We start from the raw sequence: 20,581 nt of genomic DNA on the forward strand, positions 1-20,581 counted from the left end.
CATGGTGAAGGGCTTTAGTGCAGAAATGTAAGTATGCCTCAGTTTGTGATGTCACTCCCCTGCTCAAAAATCCTTAAGGGTTCCATTCTGCCTATAGTAAAAAGTACAAAAACTTTAGCTTGGCATTCAATATCCTTTATAATCTGTCCCCAACTTCCCTTTCCTAAATATGTCCCAATATTCTCACACACAAGTATTTATTCTATCAGTATTAAGTTCACTTTTTAAAAAGCCTTATGCTTACCCAGTACTGTATTCTATTCCCCTCTTCTCATTTCTACCTATTAAAATGTTGCCAATCCTTCAAAGACTCACTCAAATGCCACCTCCTCCAGGAAACCTACCCTGAGCATCACAACTCAGAGTGTTATCTCTTTCTCCTCTGAACTAGTATTCATACTATTCTCTGGGGCACTTCAAATACTTTATATGGTAGTAATTTCCTTTACATGTACATCCTTTATCTCCCCATGTATCCTCTAAGTTTACAAATAGCAGGTAGCAACATATGACTTTGAGTTTCTTTGTATTCCCCATACCACCTAGCACAGTGCCTTGTACATAAATAGCAAACACATTCATTCATTTATCTATTCAAGAAGACTTAAAGAATCAATGATGCATAAGGTACTGCATTAGGCCTTGAGGATACAAAGACAAAAATGTAATAGCTCTACTCTCAGTAATCTCTAATGTAGTGCAAAGGTGCAAACAACCCTGCAAAAGGCTAACTGCAGAATTTCTGGCAGTTAAGAAGGGTTTAGAACCCTGACTAGAGGCAGTTGGTCCTGGAGGCTCGGTCAGAGCAGAAGGGTCAACTGAGCTCGGTCTTTTGGGCTGAAACCTGGCCTTGATTCCTTGATTCTGTTCCTTTTCTCTTGAGATTTTGTAGCTTAGCTAATTCCTCTGGATCTCTCTGACCTTCCCTATTCCAATCACCATTTCCCTTCCTGATTTCCTGTGGGTTTGGGAGAAGGGTGGATTTGGGTGGAAGCATTCAAACTTTGAAGACTTAGGTTTTCCCCATAGTCAAGTAGAGCTTACCCTTGATACAAATTATCTTCTGATTCATTGTGTGTAACTTTCCCAACCTCAAAGGCAAGAAAACCTCCCGGGACTGAGTGAGGGCAGGCCCTTTCTCAGTCTCCCATTCCTGTGTCCCTCCCCCACCTGAAGCTTCTCCCTAGGCCATTGTTAAAGAAACCTTATATCCCTCTGTCCTAACCAACCCTGCCAACTTAATAAACCCTGTTGTCATTTTTAATCAAACCTTTTGCTAAGCCATTGGTTGAATGATAAAGGAGGGATAAAGGAGAGAAAGGAATAGTTTCTCTTTGGGTCCTGAGGGGAGCTGAAGGCGTCCATCTTGGAGGAAGTGGAGGTCTCTATACTTCCTCTGAGAAGCCTTCTATTTCACAGACAGGGAAGAGCCTTGGGACTCTGTCTTTGTGAACCTGAGAAATTGACTAGAAAGCCCTCTAGTTAGTTTCAAACCATTTCTGGTTGGCCCTAACCTTTGTCTGTAGAAGTGCCCTTCCTACCTGAAGGGTTCAGCCTGTTTCCCTTTGGTGTCCTCTGTCTCAAGCCTGTGTACTGAATCCGTGTTTCTCTGTTGCAGCTGCCTGCCCAACTGCCTCATCCTCTCCCCTTGCTGCTCATTCTACTTCGTCATCTTATATTTCCCTAAACTCAGTCATTCCCTTACATCTCTCCTACCACCTCAATTTACTACCTCCACTATTGCACCCTCCTTTCCTACCTACTGACTTAGGGACCCACACCTCATCCACTTGTTTTATTCCCTTATTACACTAAGCTTTTATTAAAAGTCTACTATGTGCCAGACACTGTGCTAAGCATTGATAAGACAGTCCCTGCTTTTAAGAAGCTCACACACTAATGGGGTGAACAAGTAAATACACACAAAAAAACCTATATACAAAGTAGGAACTTAACAATAGAAGGAAGGCACTAGAATTAAGAGGAATTGGAATTTTATCTGAGATTTGAAGGAAGCCAAGAGTTCTCAATGGGTTCCTATCTACTGAAATGAGATATAATCTAAATAAAGAAATTGTACTAATAACTGGGGGTGGGGTGGGTTTAAGAAATACCCTGGATAGGAAGGAGCACTTGAACAGAGCCTTGAGGGAAGTTAAAAGATTCTAAGTGGCAGAGAGAAGAAGGGAGAGTGCTGGGGTAGCTATGGTTATAGGCTTAGAGAATTAAGATGAAATGCCAGATTTGGAAATAGGTAGTAGACCAGTTTAGATTAAATGAAAAATGCAAAAAGGAGATTGATGTGTCAGAGGTAGAAGCTACTAAAACTTCTTGAACAAGGAAGTGACATGGTCAGACATATTTTGGGAAAATTATTTTGCCAGTCACATGAGAAATCCGAAAATGGAGAAATGAGATACAATGAAAACAATGAGTTTATTACCATGAAACAGACAAAAGGAAATAAAGTACTGTACTAGGGTCGTGGCCCTGTAGATGGAAAGGAGAGTGATCAAATGGACATTACAGAAATAAAACTGACAAGGCTTGGCAACTGACTGGATATTAGGAATAAGAGAGAAAGGAGCAGACGCTGACTCTAAGGGGGGGAACCTGGATAACTAGGAAAGTAATCATCTCAGATACCGTCAACAGAAACAGGGAGGTTTGGAGAAAGGATAGGTTTAAGTAAGGAAATGATGAGTTCCATTTCAAACATGTTAAGTTTGAGATGCTTTGGGGACATCCAATTGGAGATGTCAAAAAGGCAACTGATGGTGTAGGACTGGAGCTCAAGAGAGATTTTACAGCTGAAATAAATAATAAACTATTAATAAGTATTTTGATCAACCTCAATGTAAGGCAACATTTGTTATGAATCTATTTATTTGCAGAGTACTTCATAGAGTCCAAGGCAAATGTGGTATCTTCCCAATAGTAGCTTAGAATTTAATTGAGAGAGCTATCTCCAAAGAAATGGCATTGATAAACAAACAACACATTGCTACAACTGAATATATACAAATGCTAAGAGGACCATTGGAGTGATTGTTGATAAGTAAATTATAGCCTGGTGTTATTAGTTTATTTCTTAATAGTCTTTTAGTATGTATATATTTCATAGAAGTAAATGGAAGTAAAGTTTAAAGGAGAAATGTTCAACTTAAAGAGGGCATTCTAGGTAGTAAAAAATATAAAATGGCTGGCAAAAGGAATTCAAGGGATAACAAGGAAAATTTGGGAGGCTTAAGGAAAAACACAAGGTAAATTAGGCAATTATGGAAGTCAGAGAAAGGTAAGTATTAGGAGAAAAAAGAGTTGTCTATAAACAAGGAGCTAGGTCCTTTTCAATAATCTGGTTCTGACTGCTGAGGAGACATAATGGATAACAAGTTTGAACCCAGGTCAATAAAAATATAATAATATGTGGCTTTTTTGTGCAGGGGATTTAATTTATTCATAGTTATTGAATTGTTTCAGTCTTGTCCAACTTTTTATGAATCCATTTAGGGTTTCTTGGCAAAGATACTGGAGTGATTTACCTTTTCCTTCTCCATCTCATTTTATAGATGAAAAGCTTACCCAGGGTCACATAGCAAAGAAGTAGCTGAAGCCTATCTTGAGCTTGCCTTCCTGACTGCAGGCCAGTCTGTCCACTTCACCACATAGCTGTCCTTTTCATTTTTGGGGAACTCCAAATGAACAAATATATTCTACCAATGCAATTCTTATAGCAGACAAGGCATTGAACTTAAAGAAGTAAGGAAGACTTAAGTTCTGTTCCCTCCTCTAAAATGGACTCATTGTGGGGCTTTGGGCAAGTAACTACCTCTCTGTGCCTCATTTTCTTATCTGTAAAATGTAAATTCAATAACCTCCAAAGTCTCTGTAAGCTGGAAATGAAGGTATAGACTAGAGGATTTCTAAGAGCCTTCCCAGGTTTAATCAGAAAGGGGGAACAATAAAGAGTTCTAGTGTTTATAAAGGATTTGATGTAAAATACTGGGAAGAAAGCTAGTGTAGCAATCTATCAAGCAACCCTTGATTAAGAATTTATGAAATAATGTTAAGGTGGGTGTCAGGAAACAGGATTTATCTTGGCATAACTGCTTAAGATGGGAGTTCCCAGACTTTGCTAGTATGTGGGCCCCTTTTTAACATTTTGAAGTCCCCACCAGATAGTCATACTACTATTACCTATAAATGAAAACAATGATTAACAAAAAACTACTAGAATGAAGTGACACTTTGAACAAGTTTCTATTTTATTCATCACAACAGCAACTATTTACATTTGAAAAGCAGTTATACAACTATATATAAGACGTTTGTTTAGTCTAATAATAAATAGGTGGGGTTTATTTGCTTTAAGGATAACAAAATACTTTATATACATCATCTCACTTAATGAAATTACCTTACAATAATTCTATAAATTAAAAATGAGGCATTATAATTCTCATTGTATAGATGAGGAAACTAAAGCTTGACTTGCCCAAGGGCATATGACCATTATGCTGCAAAATGGCTTTGGACTCTGGAATCAGGTAACTCTAAGTCCAAAGAGCTTACCACTATAAAAAGTTGCAGCTCAGTGGGTGCTATGTATGTATATTTATGCAATCTAAGATACTTTCCAAAAGTTCCACAGCCCCAAGGGGTACTTAATCCTTGGATGGGGAAACTATCAACATAGAGAATATTTGCAAAGCATACATAAAAGAACCAGGAAAAGCAAACAACAAGAATTTATTTTAGCACCTATTATTCTTCTGGCCTTACAATGGAGTGAAGGGGACAAAAAAACTTCATAAAGATAATAAATATATAATGAAGTAATAAATTCTGTGATACAAACTAAATGCTGAAGATATCAGAGAGGACAGGAGAAATTCTCCTAAAAACTATGAAAATAGGACTTGACCTGAAAGCAAGAAAGAGTATTGCCATACAATCATGGAGAAGAAGGAGCTTTTGAGAAAACACTGAGAAGATTCTCCTGATTATAGCAGACAATGCATGCTGGGGAAGTGGGAAATCTAATGTATGTTTAAGGAAAATCAGACATGTGAGATGGAAGACATTGAAAATCAGGCATCAGAGTTTAAATTTGATGCAACAGGAAACAGTGGCATAATAGTTTTTAACACAGGAGTGACAAGATGAAAGAAGTCTGTTGTATAGTGGAAAGAATACAGCTTGGCAGTCAAAAGACTTGGGTTCAAATCCCAGCTTACTATTTGCCACATGTACAACCTTTAGACTGGTGAATTAATCTCTCTGGTCTAGGTTCTGACTTCAGATTTCCAAATCATGTTTCTGCTGATGTGTCATCCTAGAATTGAATTCCCTTCACTACCTGGGGTCTCCTCCCACTGGAACATCAAACAATCCTGCCGCAGATCTTCTCATTCTGAAATATTCCTCAGAAAAGTCCACCCCCTTTTTCCATAGGTGAGCTCCTACAGGAGCCTCCATTTTGTGAAGAGGCCATGGTGAGCCTTCATTCTCTTTCCCTGTATCTTCTTTCAGATCCCTTATATATGTTGTCTTTCCCTATTACAATGTAAGTGCCTAGAGGGCAAGAACTGTCTTTCTTTTTGTTTTCATTTGTATCACTAGTGTTTAGCACAGTGTCCAGCACATAGTAATTAATAAATGTTTATTTCCTTCCTAGTTTTCTTGTCTATAAGTGAGACATGGGAATGAAGAGCTCTAAAATTCCTTCCAACTTTAGATCTATGATCCTAGTTTTTCACCTTTGGGCAAATCTCTCTCTGGGGCTCAGTTTCACCATCTCAGGCTAGATGACCTCTAAGGTCTTTGGAGATTTGTGATTACTAAGACTAGTTAGCAATAAGCATGATGAATTGGAAAAGGGAAAGCCACTCTCCTACCACACAGAAGCTGACAAAGAATTATCTTCAAGGCTGTAAATAGGGTTCTATTTCTAACTCTATATTATTTAGCTTAATAGTGATTTATTTTAAAAGGTTAACATCTCAATTAATTTCCTGACTTGAATAAACAATACTAACTTTAGATGATTTCCTAAAAGCTAACATTTGAATTTGAGATCTAACTTACAACAAACTGAAAAAGACCACAATTCTGGAGGCCAATAAAAAGAAAAGAGATAGGATGTGTTACTAAGCCTTTAATTATTCACTTTATTTCACTTATTTTTAGTTCAGTCTTGAGATTCTCAGTTTTAGATTCTTACCATTATATGCCCCTCTAATCAGCTAAACTTAATCAGGTGCCTTCAGTAAAATCAGAAATAGAAATGTTTAGAATCCAGGACAAACATGAGAAATAAAAGTATGAGCACAGATTCAAAGAATTATATAGCCAAAATTACCTTAAAGATTATCTAATCTAGCCCCCTCAGTTTACAGATAATAAAAATAGGACCCAAAGACATGAAGTATCTTGCCTATTGTTGGTTATATAGTTAATTAAATGAAAAGAAGGGGGCTATGATTTGAATCTTCTAATCTATACCACATGACTTTCCAGGGGTTAGTTTAAAGTCTCTTGTTTTTTAAAGGGATACATATTCACACAATAATAACAATAATAAACATTTACAAAGCATTTACCAAGTGCTAGGTACAGTGCTAAGCACTTTACAAATATTATCTCATTTGATCCTCACAAGAACTCTAGGAGGTAGATGCTATTATTATTATTATTTTATAGATAAAAAAAAATTGAGGCAGACAAGGGCTAAGTGACTTGTTCAGGGTCATAAAGCTAATAAGTGTCTGGGGCCACATATGACTTCAGGTCTTCCTGGCTCCATGCCTTATATTTATCCTACTGTATCTATTTTCCTTTGGGGATTGAAGGAACTTCTTTTGTTGAGTATAATGCAGCTCTCTAGGCAAAAAGAACAAGAAACCTGTAAATTATTATTAGAGAAGAAAAAAAGAACAAGTTCTTTCAATAATGGCAATATTATTTCCATTAGCATTTGACAAGACAATAACCAAGTTCCGGAAGATGCATGACAATCCACTGATGCCACCTTTCAAAGAAGGAATTATATTACTGTTCCTCCTAGCCAGGCCACAAAGTCAACTGTCTCATGCATCGATTTCCAACTTTCAAAACCATAGTGTGAATGAGTAATTCTTCATTAAGTTACATCACGTCTAAGGGGCAGCTGGGTAGCTCAGTGAATAGAGAACCAGGCCTAGAGATGGGAGGTCCTAGGTTCAAATCTGGCCTCAGACACTTCCCAGCTGTGTGACCCTGGGCAAGTCACTTGACCCCCATTGCTTACCCTTACCTCTCTTCTGCCTAGGAGCCAATACACAGTATTGACTCCAAGAACAAAGGTAAGGGTTTTAATTTAAAAAAAGTTACATCACGTTTTCCTGAGATAAGATCTCACCTTTAGATTAGTCTGCGAGATCCATTTCAAAATTGGTTATAATAATACATCCCGGAAATTTTTTTAATGTAAAACCTGGCCTGCTCTTCAAACATTACTTTCTTGGTTCTTTTGGTCTTCAGGGGACCCGTCTGGGAAATCAGAAGGGAACGTTCCAGGCTTCTGCAGCTGTGAGTATCTCCCTGCCCTCCTCTCGAGCCAGGTGTCAAAAAAGTATGCTGGCACTGAGTATCCCAAAGCAGGCTGCTCCATCCGTCCCCGTGCACACCTGTTCTCCCCGCCTCAAACTGAAACGCTAAAGCACGGGTTTCCCGAGTTCCCCCAGGCCTCAGCACTCAGGACTTCTGCCTGAGGGGTGAAGGAGGTGTGTAGCAGGTACCCAGATGCGTGGGCGGGTACGCGTGCACACACGCCGGGGAGATCATTCACAAGACACATCACCAAAACGCTGTCCACACGGAGAAAGGAGATAAGCAGCCCAAAGAGCAGACAGAACAATCACAGGGAAGGTAATCCCACTACACACCCACCCGCACCTCTCTGGCCACAGACACCTTTCTGGGACTTCCAGGAAGCTGCATGGCAGAGCGAGCAGCAGATTCATCCATGTGCAGCTCTCTCCCCGCGCTTGGGTCCCTCTCTCCCTCTAGCACTCGCCAGCGCTCCTAGCGTCCCATGGTCCCCGCGCACTCACTCACTCACCTGGCCGGTGATGCCGGTGATGAGAGCCACCTTCCTGGACTTGCCCATCTCGCCATCCCCGGCGGCTGGGTCCCTAGGGTAGTGTCCCCGATCCTGTGCCATGTTTCCTGAGGTTCGGAGAGGAGTGCGAGACAGGGGGCAGTGGGGACGGAGAGTTTGTCTGCTGGGGGTGTGAGCAGTCTCGAGGAGGGGGAGGGACAGAAGGAGGAAGAGGAGTGGAGGGGGAGGAGTGGGGCCCAAGGCGCCAGGCAGCCACAGTCAAAGAGTCCGGCCCACTGCCAGACACAGACAGGGGAGGGAGGGGAGAAAGGGGCATCTAGGGAGGAGGGACCTAGCGGCGGGCTCGGCCGGCCCTGAACGTCATTAGCGTCATCCCACCGACGTCCACCAAAGCCCCGCCCACTTCTCCCCCTCTTTCCGACAGTTGAACGCGGCCGAAGAACCGACCACGGAGGGGGCGGGGTTATGCTGTAGCTCTCAGCCGCCACAGCAGTCGGGGCGGAGATAAGGAAAAATATCGCTCCGCCCACTTCGTGAGAGCCGCATGCGCTTGGGCCTGAAGAATGAGGAAGGGAGAAAGAGACTGTGTGGAACCGGAGACTCATCTTGAAACTCTGGGTAATGGGAGGTGAACCCGGGAGAAAAACGCGAGAACTGGAAACCTTTAGCTCCCCTCAGTTATGCCCACTAAGGGGCGTAGCGAGGAGGCCCAGAATGAGAATCATAGGCCCTGGGTTCGAATCTTACCTGTCATACTAATAGTACTATTTTTCTAGGCCTCCATTTCCTCATCTATAAAATGATGGATGGGGCATGAATGATTTATAATGAACATGGCCAACATTTATGTTTTAAGGAAACCAGAGGATAGAGAAGTTAAATAATTTGCCCAGGGTTGCACAACTAGTAAAGTCTCACTATTCAAACTGAGATCCTCTTGCTTCATCGGTAATTCCTGCTTCCTAATCTGGATCCACATTCTGGTGCTCATGAAAGAAGCATGGATTCGGACCTGGTTCCCCAAGTCCCATCTCTGCTACTTACTTCCTTAGCTTGTGACTTTGGCAAGACACAACGATTCACTCTATTGGACTCAAATTTTCTCAGCTATAAAGTAAGGGAACTGAACTAGACCTCCAAGATCCCTCCTACCCAGATTCAGGTACAGGATCCTGGGATCTTAATGGATCCCAAAGGAACTGGGTAAAACTGAGGTGATCTACCTGTAGCTTCTTTTTGAAAAAGATCTTTGTGTTAAAACTAGTAGTAACAATAGAGGTTCACAAACAATTCCTGAAAACTTGCTGATATTTCTTGGGGGTATCAACTGGGTTTTTTGGGGAGCCCAGAATTTGCTCCAGTCCTGTGAGAACTCTGAACAATAAACCTTAAAGTACTTGAGGATTCCAGCTTAGGTGGAGCTAGTAGATCTATTCAAATGTCAAGTACCCTTTTAGTCTAAGAAGTTTCCTCCATTGGTTCCAAAGAAGACCAACACCTGTGCAGGAACCATCCTTTTAGTATCTGTCTGAGTAGACTATTCCTAGTTATGCTAGCCCCTGGCTACAGCCTCTTTCCCAATCCTGCTTACAACCTGTCAGTGTAGGTTTGATGTCCTTAGTTCCCCAAAAGGTATATAAGATCCCCAAGTTCTAGTGTTCTTTGGAGAATCTTCTAGTGTTGTTGATCCTCTCAGAGATACTGTCCCCAGAGCTCCATTGTTTTGACTCTGTGTAGCAGCTGATTATTATGGACCTATCTCTTTCCTGATTAAAGACTTGGTTTTTATGACTACATTAGCAGTTCTGTGTTTTTCCAAGTTCACAGAGACATCTATTTTTCTTTCCCTGCAAGTGGAATGTAAAAAATTTCTGGGCTCATGAGTGTTTGATGACAATGGGGCCCCTTTCCAATTCTTACCCTGGTTCTTAGTGATTTTAGTTTCACACATTGAGATTGGCACAAGGACAATTGGGAGTGGGGGAGGAACTCATAGCTAGGGAATATCTACAGTGTCAGGCTTCACTTAGAAGGTGGCATTTGAGTCAAGTTATAAAGGAAAGATCTCTAAGAAACAGAGGTAAAAAGCCAAGTCTATTCCAAGCATGAGGAAACCCAGTGCAAAAGCAGGAAGGGTGGAAGTTTATGTCTTGTGTAAGGAAAAATAAGAGGGTCAATGGGACACAACCCCACTGTATGGAGGGGAGTAATGTGTTATAAAGCTGGAAAGGTAGATTGGAGCCAAATTGTGAAGAGTTTTAAAATGCCAAAAAAAAAATGAATTAGAATTTAAGCCTGGAGTAATTGGGAGCCATTGGAATTTCGTGAATTGGAGAGTTTGTGGTCAGATTTGATAATTTAAAAAGTCATAGACAGCTTTATGGTGCATAGGTTGACACAGAGACTTGAGATAGGCAAGCCTGAACTTAGGCAATAGCTATGTGAGTGAAGAGGAAAAGGACAGAATCAAGAGATATAGAAATAGAAATGCTAAGATTTAATAACTGATTAGAAAGAATGAGTAAGCCAAAATGAGAAGTGTAGATACTGTAATACAAAGGAAACAACCACTTATAAAGATAATGAATGAAGAGACTGAAGAGGGCCCAGGACAGAGACTTAGTTTGGAGAACACCAATAGTTTGAGGGTATGATAATGGATGATGATGCATCAAAGGAGGCTCAGACAAACAAAAAAGAGCAGTTCTGTTAAAGATGACTGGGCATTGAAAAGGAAAAACTACCCACTTAGTAGATTTTAAAACTGCTCCCTTTTCTCTCTTCCCATGTGTTAAGTTTGAAAGCCGTCTTTAAACTCTCAGGCTTCCATTGGATAAGAGGGGTGTGGTATTGTGGGAGGCCAGAAGAGGAATGTGAGCCCATTCTTCTACTACCTCTGGCAGAAGTGGCTAGGGCCAAACGTGACTATGAGTACATAATCCTTGTCTAGTATAAAGATTAAAAATGATAAAGGCTGATATTATGAGGAAAATTAATATTTTAATTAAAGCCATGTTAGTGGAAATAAATTAGACCACGGGCCTGTAAAAAATTCAGATTGCCACCTCAGCCATTAAGTTTCATCCCTTAGCAGGCTCAGGTAGCAAAAGAGGAAGTCCAATGCCACTTCCCAATATTTAAAGCCGGTGGGCTTTACCTCGAAGACATTGTCCAAAACAGGAAACCAGTTGGACCATGGAAAATGTAGTTTCAAAGTCCCCCACATGTCCATAGGAAGTTTGTCAAATACTACATATCTTGAGGCTTAATACTTCTAAATAGAACCCCAGTGATTTTAAATAACACATTAACCCCCTGAGATCCAGTGAAAAAGACTTGTCTTTTTCGGTGGATCTTAAATCATAGTCAATTTCAAAATTACAGAAAATTGGGAATAAAAGAAAAGACGATAAAAATTAGCTGCATTGACAAAAAGCCAATTTGGGGCAGTCCCCTATTGGCATAAGAGTGTACATTCAAAACGAATGCATTCAACTCATTCAACTCCCCATAGTTCAAATCAACTGCACCCCAAAGTTCAAATTTGGATCTTCGTGATCCAGCGAAGGCTCTTCAGGCATCTTCATGGTGTGGGGAGATGGCACAATCCTTATCCTGAAATTACTCTCAAAGAATTTAAACTTTACATTATAGATTATAAAACATACATTTTCTTCTGAGAATTATATTTTAACCCCCTGAGATTACTCCTAAAGGAGTCAAAATTAACTTGCATTATAGATTATAATTCAGACATTATGATTATAAAAACTTAACACACACCCCCTTGAGGAAAATTTTAAATAACACATTAGGTGAGCTGGAAACTGGACTTCAAGTTTCTCTCCCTGAGCATAAATGATCAAACAGAAATCCAGAGATAGGTAGGTTCTTATAGCCTGGGAGACAATGAGTTCAAGTGGATGGGAACTTCTAGAAGGAGTTGGAAGTGAAAATGCCAGTTCTTGCATAGAACTGAAGATTTGAAAAATCAAATGCAAAAGTGAAACAATCATTCCTTTCTCCTCCCTTTCCTTTCCTCTCCTCCTCAACAGTCTTAATCTCTACCTTAGTCCTCTCACTTCCTCCAAAGCAGTGCTATTAATCCAGTTAACACTGCTACCTTGCAAACAAAGGTTTTCCTGCCTATCCCCCACCAAAGCCACACCCTCTGGCCCTTCCTGCTCCAGATCCACACTTAGCCCCAGCCCTGCAGGATGCATTAATGCATTATCCAATCTTACTTTGGGGTGCTTATGGAATTGAGATTCTTGCACTTTAACAGGAAGGGCTGGCTCCCAGCTCTTAAACCTCTAGTCTCCATCAGATGAATCTTCCTAATTCATGCCTTTCTAGTTTCATAAGGTCAATAGAGTTGTCCCCTCATATTTGTTCAGGCTTGTATGAGATGAAAAATGATGAGCACAAGTGCCCGTCACTCAAATATTCCATCACTAGAATCAGAAGGTAGGGGTAAAAAGAGGCAGTTATTTACTCCCCTTCATGAAAGAGAAAACTTCAGTGATGGGCTAAGAAGCACCAACTGACTAGGAGCAAGCAGGCAATATATACATGAGGGTCATCCCCACTCCCCCTTCAGTCCCTCCTCCCACCAGGCCTTGACCTACAAATCAAAACACCTGTGCTTCCAACTCAATTCAAGGTGAAGTAAGGGGAGCAATTGAGCTGTTCATTGCCCTTTCTGTCCTTCATCAGTCTCCCTCCTAAGCTTGTCCTAGAATCCTCAATCAACAAACTAGCCTTTGTAAACTGAAAGCTTATCCTGAGAATAGCACCCTCAATTCTGTCTCACATGGGTCCACAAAATACTGGGTTTGTGTGGGTTTAAATTATGTTAAAAAGAGTGAGTTGGGTAGTCGGGAGAGTATATATACTTACTGGATTTATTTAGAAGGGGAGAAAGGGATTATAATTTTCATTATTTTTATAATTTTTCATTTAAACCTGAAGAATTGTACAGTATCTGGTCTGCCTGCCTGCTGCTGCAAGGACCTAGCGCAATACCATCCTTGGGGCTGGTAAATAGTTGGAAGAGAATCTGACAGGCTCCCAACCAACCAACTGGAGGAAAGAGTAGGATATCATCAAGATGATGTTTTTTGGAGGGCTCAGGTCATATTTTCTTGAAGCTGACATCATCAAATGAGTATCTCTATATGATGTTTTCCCTTAGCCATTGATCTTGGATAAAAGAAGACACTAGTGTCTTCAACCAGTCCTTCCCCCTTATCAGACAGCCTGCCTTGCTGGAATCCCAAAGAAGACCCAAGGCTCTGGATGGTTTAGAACTTCTGAGATGCCACATCTAATCTTCCTCAGTAACCCAAATTTCCTGCCACATGTATAGGGACCTCAGCCTTGTGCTGGATTTTGTACCTTATGCCATAGGTCTTTAAATAAGTATTAGCTTCATTTTACAGATAATGAAACTAAAGGCCAGATAGCCTAAATAACTTGTCAGTAGTCACACAACAAGTACATATAGAAGTTGGAATTTGAATTCAGATTGGAAAGACAAAAAAATGTGTGTGATGTGGCTCCTACCAATGAAAAGGTAAAATTGTGTGCCTTAACTTATAAAAGTATTTACAACTGTCTTTTTTTTTTTAAAACCTTTAACTTCTGTGTATTGGCTCATTGGTGGAAGAGTGGTAAGGGTAGGCAATGGGGGTCAAGTGACTTGCTCAGGGTCACACAGCTGGGAAGTGTCTGAGGCCAGATTTTTGAACCTAGGACCTCCCGTCTCTAGGCCATACTCTCAATCCACAGAGCTACCCAGCTGACTCCTACAACTGTCTTTTTTATTTTATCTGACCTTGACAATGACTAAGTTCCTTTTGGTAATTTTCAAAAGCAAATAAACAAATGAAAATGCAGTGAAAATGGAAAGTAGTCTTAGAAGAGGGACACTACTATTCAAGGTTGATGACAGGCTGAGATAAATTAATATTTCCAGCCTTGGAAATACCCTGTGAATCAAGAATGAATGGACAGATAGATGGATAGATGAATGGATGGATGGATGAATGGGTAGATGGATATTAAAGCATTTCTTAAATAGTCTTTTTGTGAGGAGCTCTCTGCTAAGTCCTAGGGTTACAAATAGAAAATTCAAGACAGCTCCTGATTTCAAGGAACTCACATTCTAACTGAAATAAAGCACAAATAAAATTCCACTTTAGGAAGGATGGAAAAGCCAAAAAGTCCTAAGGTTCAGTAGCAGGTCAGATAGTAAGGTCGAGGAGTCTTTAAGTTGCATCAGATGATGGTTCTGAGGTTCTGGAAGGCATAGAGGTCCAACAGAGGGTAAGACCTTGACAATAGGAAGCAATAACAAAGCAGATGGTAAGATCTGCATAGAAACAATGACAAAAGAGAGACAATTTCAGAGAATCTTTAAATACAGGTAGGAACTGATGTAGGGTAAAATGAGCAGAACCAAAAGAACAATCTGTACAATAATGTAGAGAACACAACTTTGAACAACTAAAACTCTGATCATATCAATGATCAATCACTTTTCCAGAGCACTTATGAATGATAAGCAGAAACAGGAGAACATTATAACAGTAACTGCAATACAGTGGACCGATCAAATGTGATAGACTTTGCTACTAACAGGAAAACAATGATCCAGGACAACTCTGAGGTTGTTTTTCTCATGAAAAAGAATGCTAACCACCTCCAGAGAACAGAGACTTGATAAACTTAATATGGAAGTTAACATACATTTGGAAAATGGCCATTATGTGGATTTGTTTTCCTTGTCTATGCTTATTTATTCCAACCCCATTTTTAAGTGGAGGGTGCTGTGGAAGAAAAGGCAAAAGTGATGATAATCCCAAATTTTAAAAGGAGACAAGAAAAAAAGAGGAGGACCATTAAAAAAAACACTGTTAGAAAATACATAGATGAGTACAGGAAACTTCAGGAGGAAGTAACAATAAGTATTACAGTGTTGAAAAAAACAGATTAATTTTATTTACTTCTCTTTTAAAGTAAGCAATAGAGATTATGGGTTCATGTACAATCCTCTTTTTCTATTCTACTTTTGTAATAGGATCAAATTCTATCAAAGTTTCCTCTTTTCCTACAATAGAGATTAGTTTGCCCTAAAAGGTGACAAAACTATCTCTTGGGCATCCTTTGCCTTTCTTGACACCTTCCCAATCACCTAAAGGCAAAAAAATTCCTACCCACATAGATTTGGGGACCTTATAACTTGGGGGATGTTTGAAGACTACACAAATAATCATCTTCTACCTTACTAACTTATTGACCTAATATCTTTTCATATGGAATGGGGGTGGAGTGAGGGGGTACAGCAGAAAGCTTGTCTAAATAAACTGACACAATATCCTTATTGAATATCCTTATTATGTTAGAACTAAATAAACATTTTTTTGTTTAATGTTCAGTGTTCATTTTCTTATCTCCTTATCTGTGCTTCATTTCATCATAAAAACCTGAACTAACAGGACACCAGCATCAAAGCTACTCCTAATTTATGGCATAATCAGTAATTGGGATGAAATGTTCTTGTGGCTCTTATCATAGTTGAGTTCGGTAGAGGGTGAAGTAAATGGATGGCAAGACATCAAAATATATCATCAGGTAGGCTTTGTGTATGAAATGTCTTCTCAATGGAACACAGAAATTAGGGGATCATGGAATAGTTTTCTTGTGAGATCAATGAATAAGGGGAAATGCCGAAAAAGGACATTGAAAATATTAGAAGATATAAAATATAAAACTTTGACTACATTAAATTTAAAAGGTTTTGCACAAACAAAATCAATGCAAGAAAGACTGGAAGGGAAACAATAAACTGAGGGGGAAATTTTTATACCAAGTTTCTCTAACAAAAGCTTCATTTCTCAAAAAAATAGAAATTTGAGTTAAATTTATAAGAATAGAAAGCATTTTCCAAATACAAATGGTCGAAGGATATGAAAAGGCAATTCTCAGATGAATAAATTAAAAATATCTTTAGTCATGTGAAAAAATGCTCTAAACCACTATTAGAAAAATGCAAATTAAAACCACATTCAAGTACCACCTCATACCTATCAGATTGGTTAATAAGACAAAAAGGGAAAATTATAAATATCATAGGAAATGTGGAAAAATTGGGACACTAATATACCTTTGGTAGAGCTCTAAACTGAAACATTTTTAAGAGCAATTTGGATCCATGTTTAAGTATCATAAAACTGTGCATACCTTTTAATCCAGCAATATCACTACTTGGATCATATCCAAAAGAGATCAATGATGGGAGAAAAGGATGTACTTGTACAAAAATATTCATAAGAGCTCTTTATGTGGTGGCAAAGGACTAGAAACTAAAAAGATCATCAGTTGGGGAATGGCTGAACAAGTTGTGATTTATGATTGTAATGGAATACTATTGCACCACAAGAAATGAAGAACAAAATGATCACAAAAAAATCTGAAAAGACTTATATGAAGTGATACAAAATGAATTGAACAGATTGTACACAATAACAGCAATAATGTATGATCATCAACTGAGAATGAATTAACTATTATTAGCAATGCGAGGTCCCAGGACAGACAACTCTAAGAGACTCATGACAAAAATGGCTATCCACTGCCTTAGAAGAAACTTATGGAGTTTGAAAGCAGTTTGAAGCATATCATTCTTCACTTTATTTCCTCCATTAATTTTTCTCTACTGTAATTGTTATATTTCTTGTTTCACAATATGACAAACATGGAAATACATACTGTTTAATAACACATGTACAACCTATGTCATATTTTCTACCTTCTTGGGAAGAGGGGAGAGTTGAGAGGGAGGGAGAAAACATGGATCACATAATTTCAGGAAACAATTATTTTTTTTATTAGACATTTATTAATATTCGTTTTTAATCTGTTTACATACTTTATGCCCCTACTTTCCCCTTCACCCCCCCGCTCTCCCCCCACCCATGGCCAATGCACATTTCCACTGGTTGTACCATGTGTCCTTGTTCAGTGTCTATTTCCCATTCATGTCCGCCTCAGCCCATGCATTCAAGCAATTGTTTATCTTATATGTTTCCTCTCCTGCAGTTCTTCCTCTGAATGTGGGTAGCATCTTTACCATAAATCCCTCAGAGCTGTCTTGTGTCATTCCAGTGCTGCTGGTACAGGAGCCCATTACATTTGGTTTTACCATAGTATATCAGTCTCTGTGTACAATGTTCTTCTGGCTCTGCTCCTTTCGCTCTGCATCACTTCCTGGAGGTCTCTCCAATTTGCAGGAATTCCTCCAGTTTATTATTCCTTTTAGCACAATAGTATTCGATCACCTGCATATACCACAATTTGTTCAGCCATTCCCCAATTGAAGGACATTCCCCTCATTTTCCAGTTTTTTGCCACTACAAAAAGCGCAGCTATAAATATTTTCGTACAAGTCTGTTTATCTATGATCTCTTTGGGGTACAAACCCAGCAATGGTATGGCTGGATCAAAGGGCAGGCAGTCTTTTATAGCCCTTTGGGCATAGTTCCAAATTGTCAGCCAGAATGGCCGGATCATTTCACAACTCCACCAGCAATGCATCAATGTCCCGATTTTGCCACATCCCCTCCAACATTCATTACTCTCCCCTTCTTTCATTTTAGCCAATCTGCTAGGTGTGAGGTGATACCTCAGAGTTGTTTTGATTTGCATTTCTCTAATCAATAATGATTTAGAGCATTTTTTCATATGGGTATATGTAGCTTTGAATTCTTCATCCAAAAACTTCCTGTTTATATCTTTTGACCATTTATCAGTTGGAAAATGGCTTATAGTCTTATATACTTGACAAAGTTCCCTATATATTTTAGATATGACATCACTGAGAAATTGTTAATAAAATTCCCCCTCCCCCCAATTTCTTGTTTCTTCTTTTAATCTTGGCAATATTTGTTTTATTTGTACAAAAACTCTTTAATATATTCAAAATTGTCCACTTTACACTTCACACAGGTTTTTATTATTCATAAATTCTTCCTCTATATATAAATCTGATAGGTAATATGTTCCTTGTACTTCTAATTTGTTTATTATATCTTCCTTTATACCTAGGTCATGCATCCATTTTGATCTTACTTTGGTAGATAGTATAAAATATTAGTCTATTTCTTGTTTCTACCAAATAGCTTTCTATTTTTACCAGTGCTTTTTATCAAATAGTGAATTCTTTTTCCAAAAACTTGAATATTTACTTTTGTCGAACAAAAAGTTACAATTTTTTATGACTATTATATGCCTATTCTGTTCTTCTTATCTGCTTTTCTATTTCTTAACCAGAATCATATAGTTTTGATAATTACTGCTACATAATATAATTTGAAATCTGGTACTGCTAGACCTCTTCTTTAAATATTTTTTTCATTATTTTCTTTGCTATATTCTTGATCTTTAGTTTTTCCAAATGAATTTCACTTTCCTAATTTAATAAAATAAATTTTTAGTAATTTAACTGAGATGGTATTGAATAATGTATGAGGGTGAGTATTGATAGTGTGGGAGGGGTTTATCAGGGCCCTCCACCCTATAGTATTCAGTGGGCCAGATCAGCTAATCACTCACCCCCTCCCTCAGGGAAGACCTATGAGGGAATAAACTCAAAGAGGTTCCCAAACTGGCAAAGCTTTAGTGGGGATGTTGAAGGAAGGTTGGATCCCACCCTCAGAGCAAGCAGTATCAAGACAAGCTTCCTCCCCACCCCACCTAAATTCAAGTAGCCTTGCCCTTCAAGATGGTCTTTGGACTTAGTCTTCCCCTCAGCCACAAGATCAGTCACCTCCCCACCCTCCATGTAAATGCTCCAGACTCTAAGTATCAAAACTATCAGGGGTTTATTAAAGGATAAAATTAAATTCATGGTACAGGGGAAAGGTATATAGGGGAAATCAAGGATGGTGGGAAGGAATGAACTTCACTATCAACTATGTCTTCTCCCCAAGAGAGCAGCTCTGGACCTCTTCTGAGGCTTGGTGACAGTACCTGTCTTCCCCCTATGATCCCCTATCAAATATCTCTAAACTAATATAAGAGGGAAGTAACAGAATAAATTGATTCAAAAAGGATCAGGGAAGGGACCAAACCCCACCCCCCCAATTGGAGCTCACTCCCCCAGGAGTTCGGGCTCTCCAGCCAAATTGGAGAATTACTGTTCAATGTTTTCCTTGTTGGTAAATGAAGATAGTAGAAATTGATGTTGGTAGTTGTGATCTCCCAATAGTCACTACTAAAGGTACAGAGGAGCTAGATTCACTCAGGATCCACCCAAAATCAAACCTCCCAACCAAAACCCAACCCCCTTGGGTCCCAATCAGGTCAGGAGTGAAGTGACAGTTGAGAAAACTCCTCCTCCTTTGTGGCCCCTCCTTTCACATTCCGAATGGGCAACATTCTGCTGGGCTGTTTCAGGGTCCATTCCAACTCCAACTGCCTGCTCCTCTTTGAAAATTTCAGTCCACACAGTTACAATAAGCAGATTAGGTAGGATTGTCATTTTGATTATATTAGCTCTGCCCACCCATGAACAATTAATATTTCTCTATTCATTTAAATCTGACTTTATTTGTATATAATAAGGTTTATATAGTTCATATAGTTTCTGGATTTGTTTTGGAAAACAAACTTGTAGGTATTTTATTCTCTTTATGGTTAATTTGAATAGGTTATCCCTATTACCTCTTCTTGCAGGACATTGTTAGTGATATATAGAAATGCTGATGATTTATGTGAATTTATTTTTTATCCTGCTACTTTGCTAAAATTATTGATAGTTTCAATTAATTTTTAGTTGAATCTCTAGGATTTTCCGTACATATTATATCATCTGTGAAAAGATTATTACTTTATCGCCCATTCTGATACCTTTAATTTCTTTTTCTTCTCATTACTGTTGTTAGCATTTCTAATAAAATATCAAATAATATTGGTGATAATGTAAAAATAAATGTAAATGAATTGATTATTGATTATAAACTGATTACATACTCTGCTTGTTGTGCTTACAAAGCATCTTCAGTTTATATAATTGAAGTGAAGCTCATAAGTGAACTTCTCTTCAGGGCCAGGTGCAAGGACGGTAAGGAAACTTTTGTAATATTATAAAAATAACTATTTATTGAGAATATAAGGATAAAAAAAGGATTTCTAACTCTAAGGAATTCTAACTCCACCCAAATAAAACTCCCTGATTCCACAAGGAATGGTTTCTCCTGTTTCCACAGGCTACACTGAACCTTCCTGATCTGATTAACCCAAATTTTCACTATTCTACAATAAACTAACACTATTATCCTTAAAAGGAGTTTTACAAATAACAAACACCAGCTAGCTGAGCCTCAGCAAGAACCAAGTTAGAATTCTGAGCCTTAGCAAACTCAGAGTCCAAACCAAACACCAGGTCTTTCTTTGGTCTTCTCAGATATAAAAACAATT

At 38.9% G+C, this 20,581-nt stretch overlaps 1 protein-coding gene across 1 annotated transcript in view; it reads right to left on the bottom strand.

Moving 5' to 3' along the window:
- Positions 1 to 8,296, bottom strand: part of GMDS (GDP-mannose 4,6-dehydratase) — an 847,788-nt gene extending 839,492 nt beyond the window's left edge. The window contains exon 1 of the mRNA XM_044668245.1: positions 8,102 to 8,296. Coding sequence (XP_044524180.1) covers positions 8,102 to 8,203 — 102 coding nt within the window. The 5' untranslated portion in view covers positions 8,204 to 8,296. The remainder of the gene's footprint in view (positions 1 to 8,101) is intronic.
- Between the last annotated feature and the right edge of the window lie 12,285 nt (positions 8,297 to 20,581).

Source organism: Gracilinanus agilis, chromosome 1 (assembly GCF_016433145.1).
Source record: "Gracilinanus agilis isolate LMUSP501 chromosome 1, AgileGrace, whole genome shotgun sequence".
NCBI lineage: Eukaryota > Metazoa > Chordata > Mammalia > Didelphimorphia > Didelphidae > Gracilinanus > Gracilinanus agilis.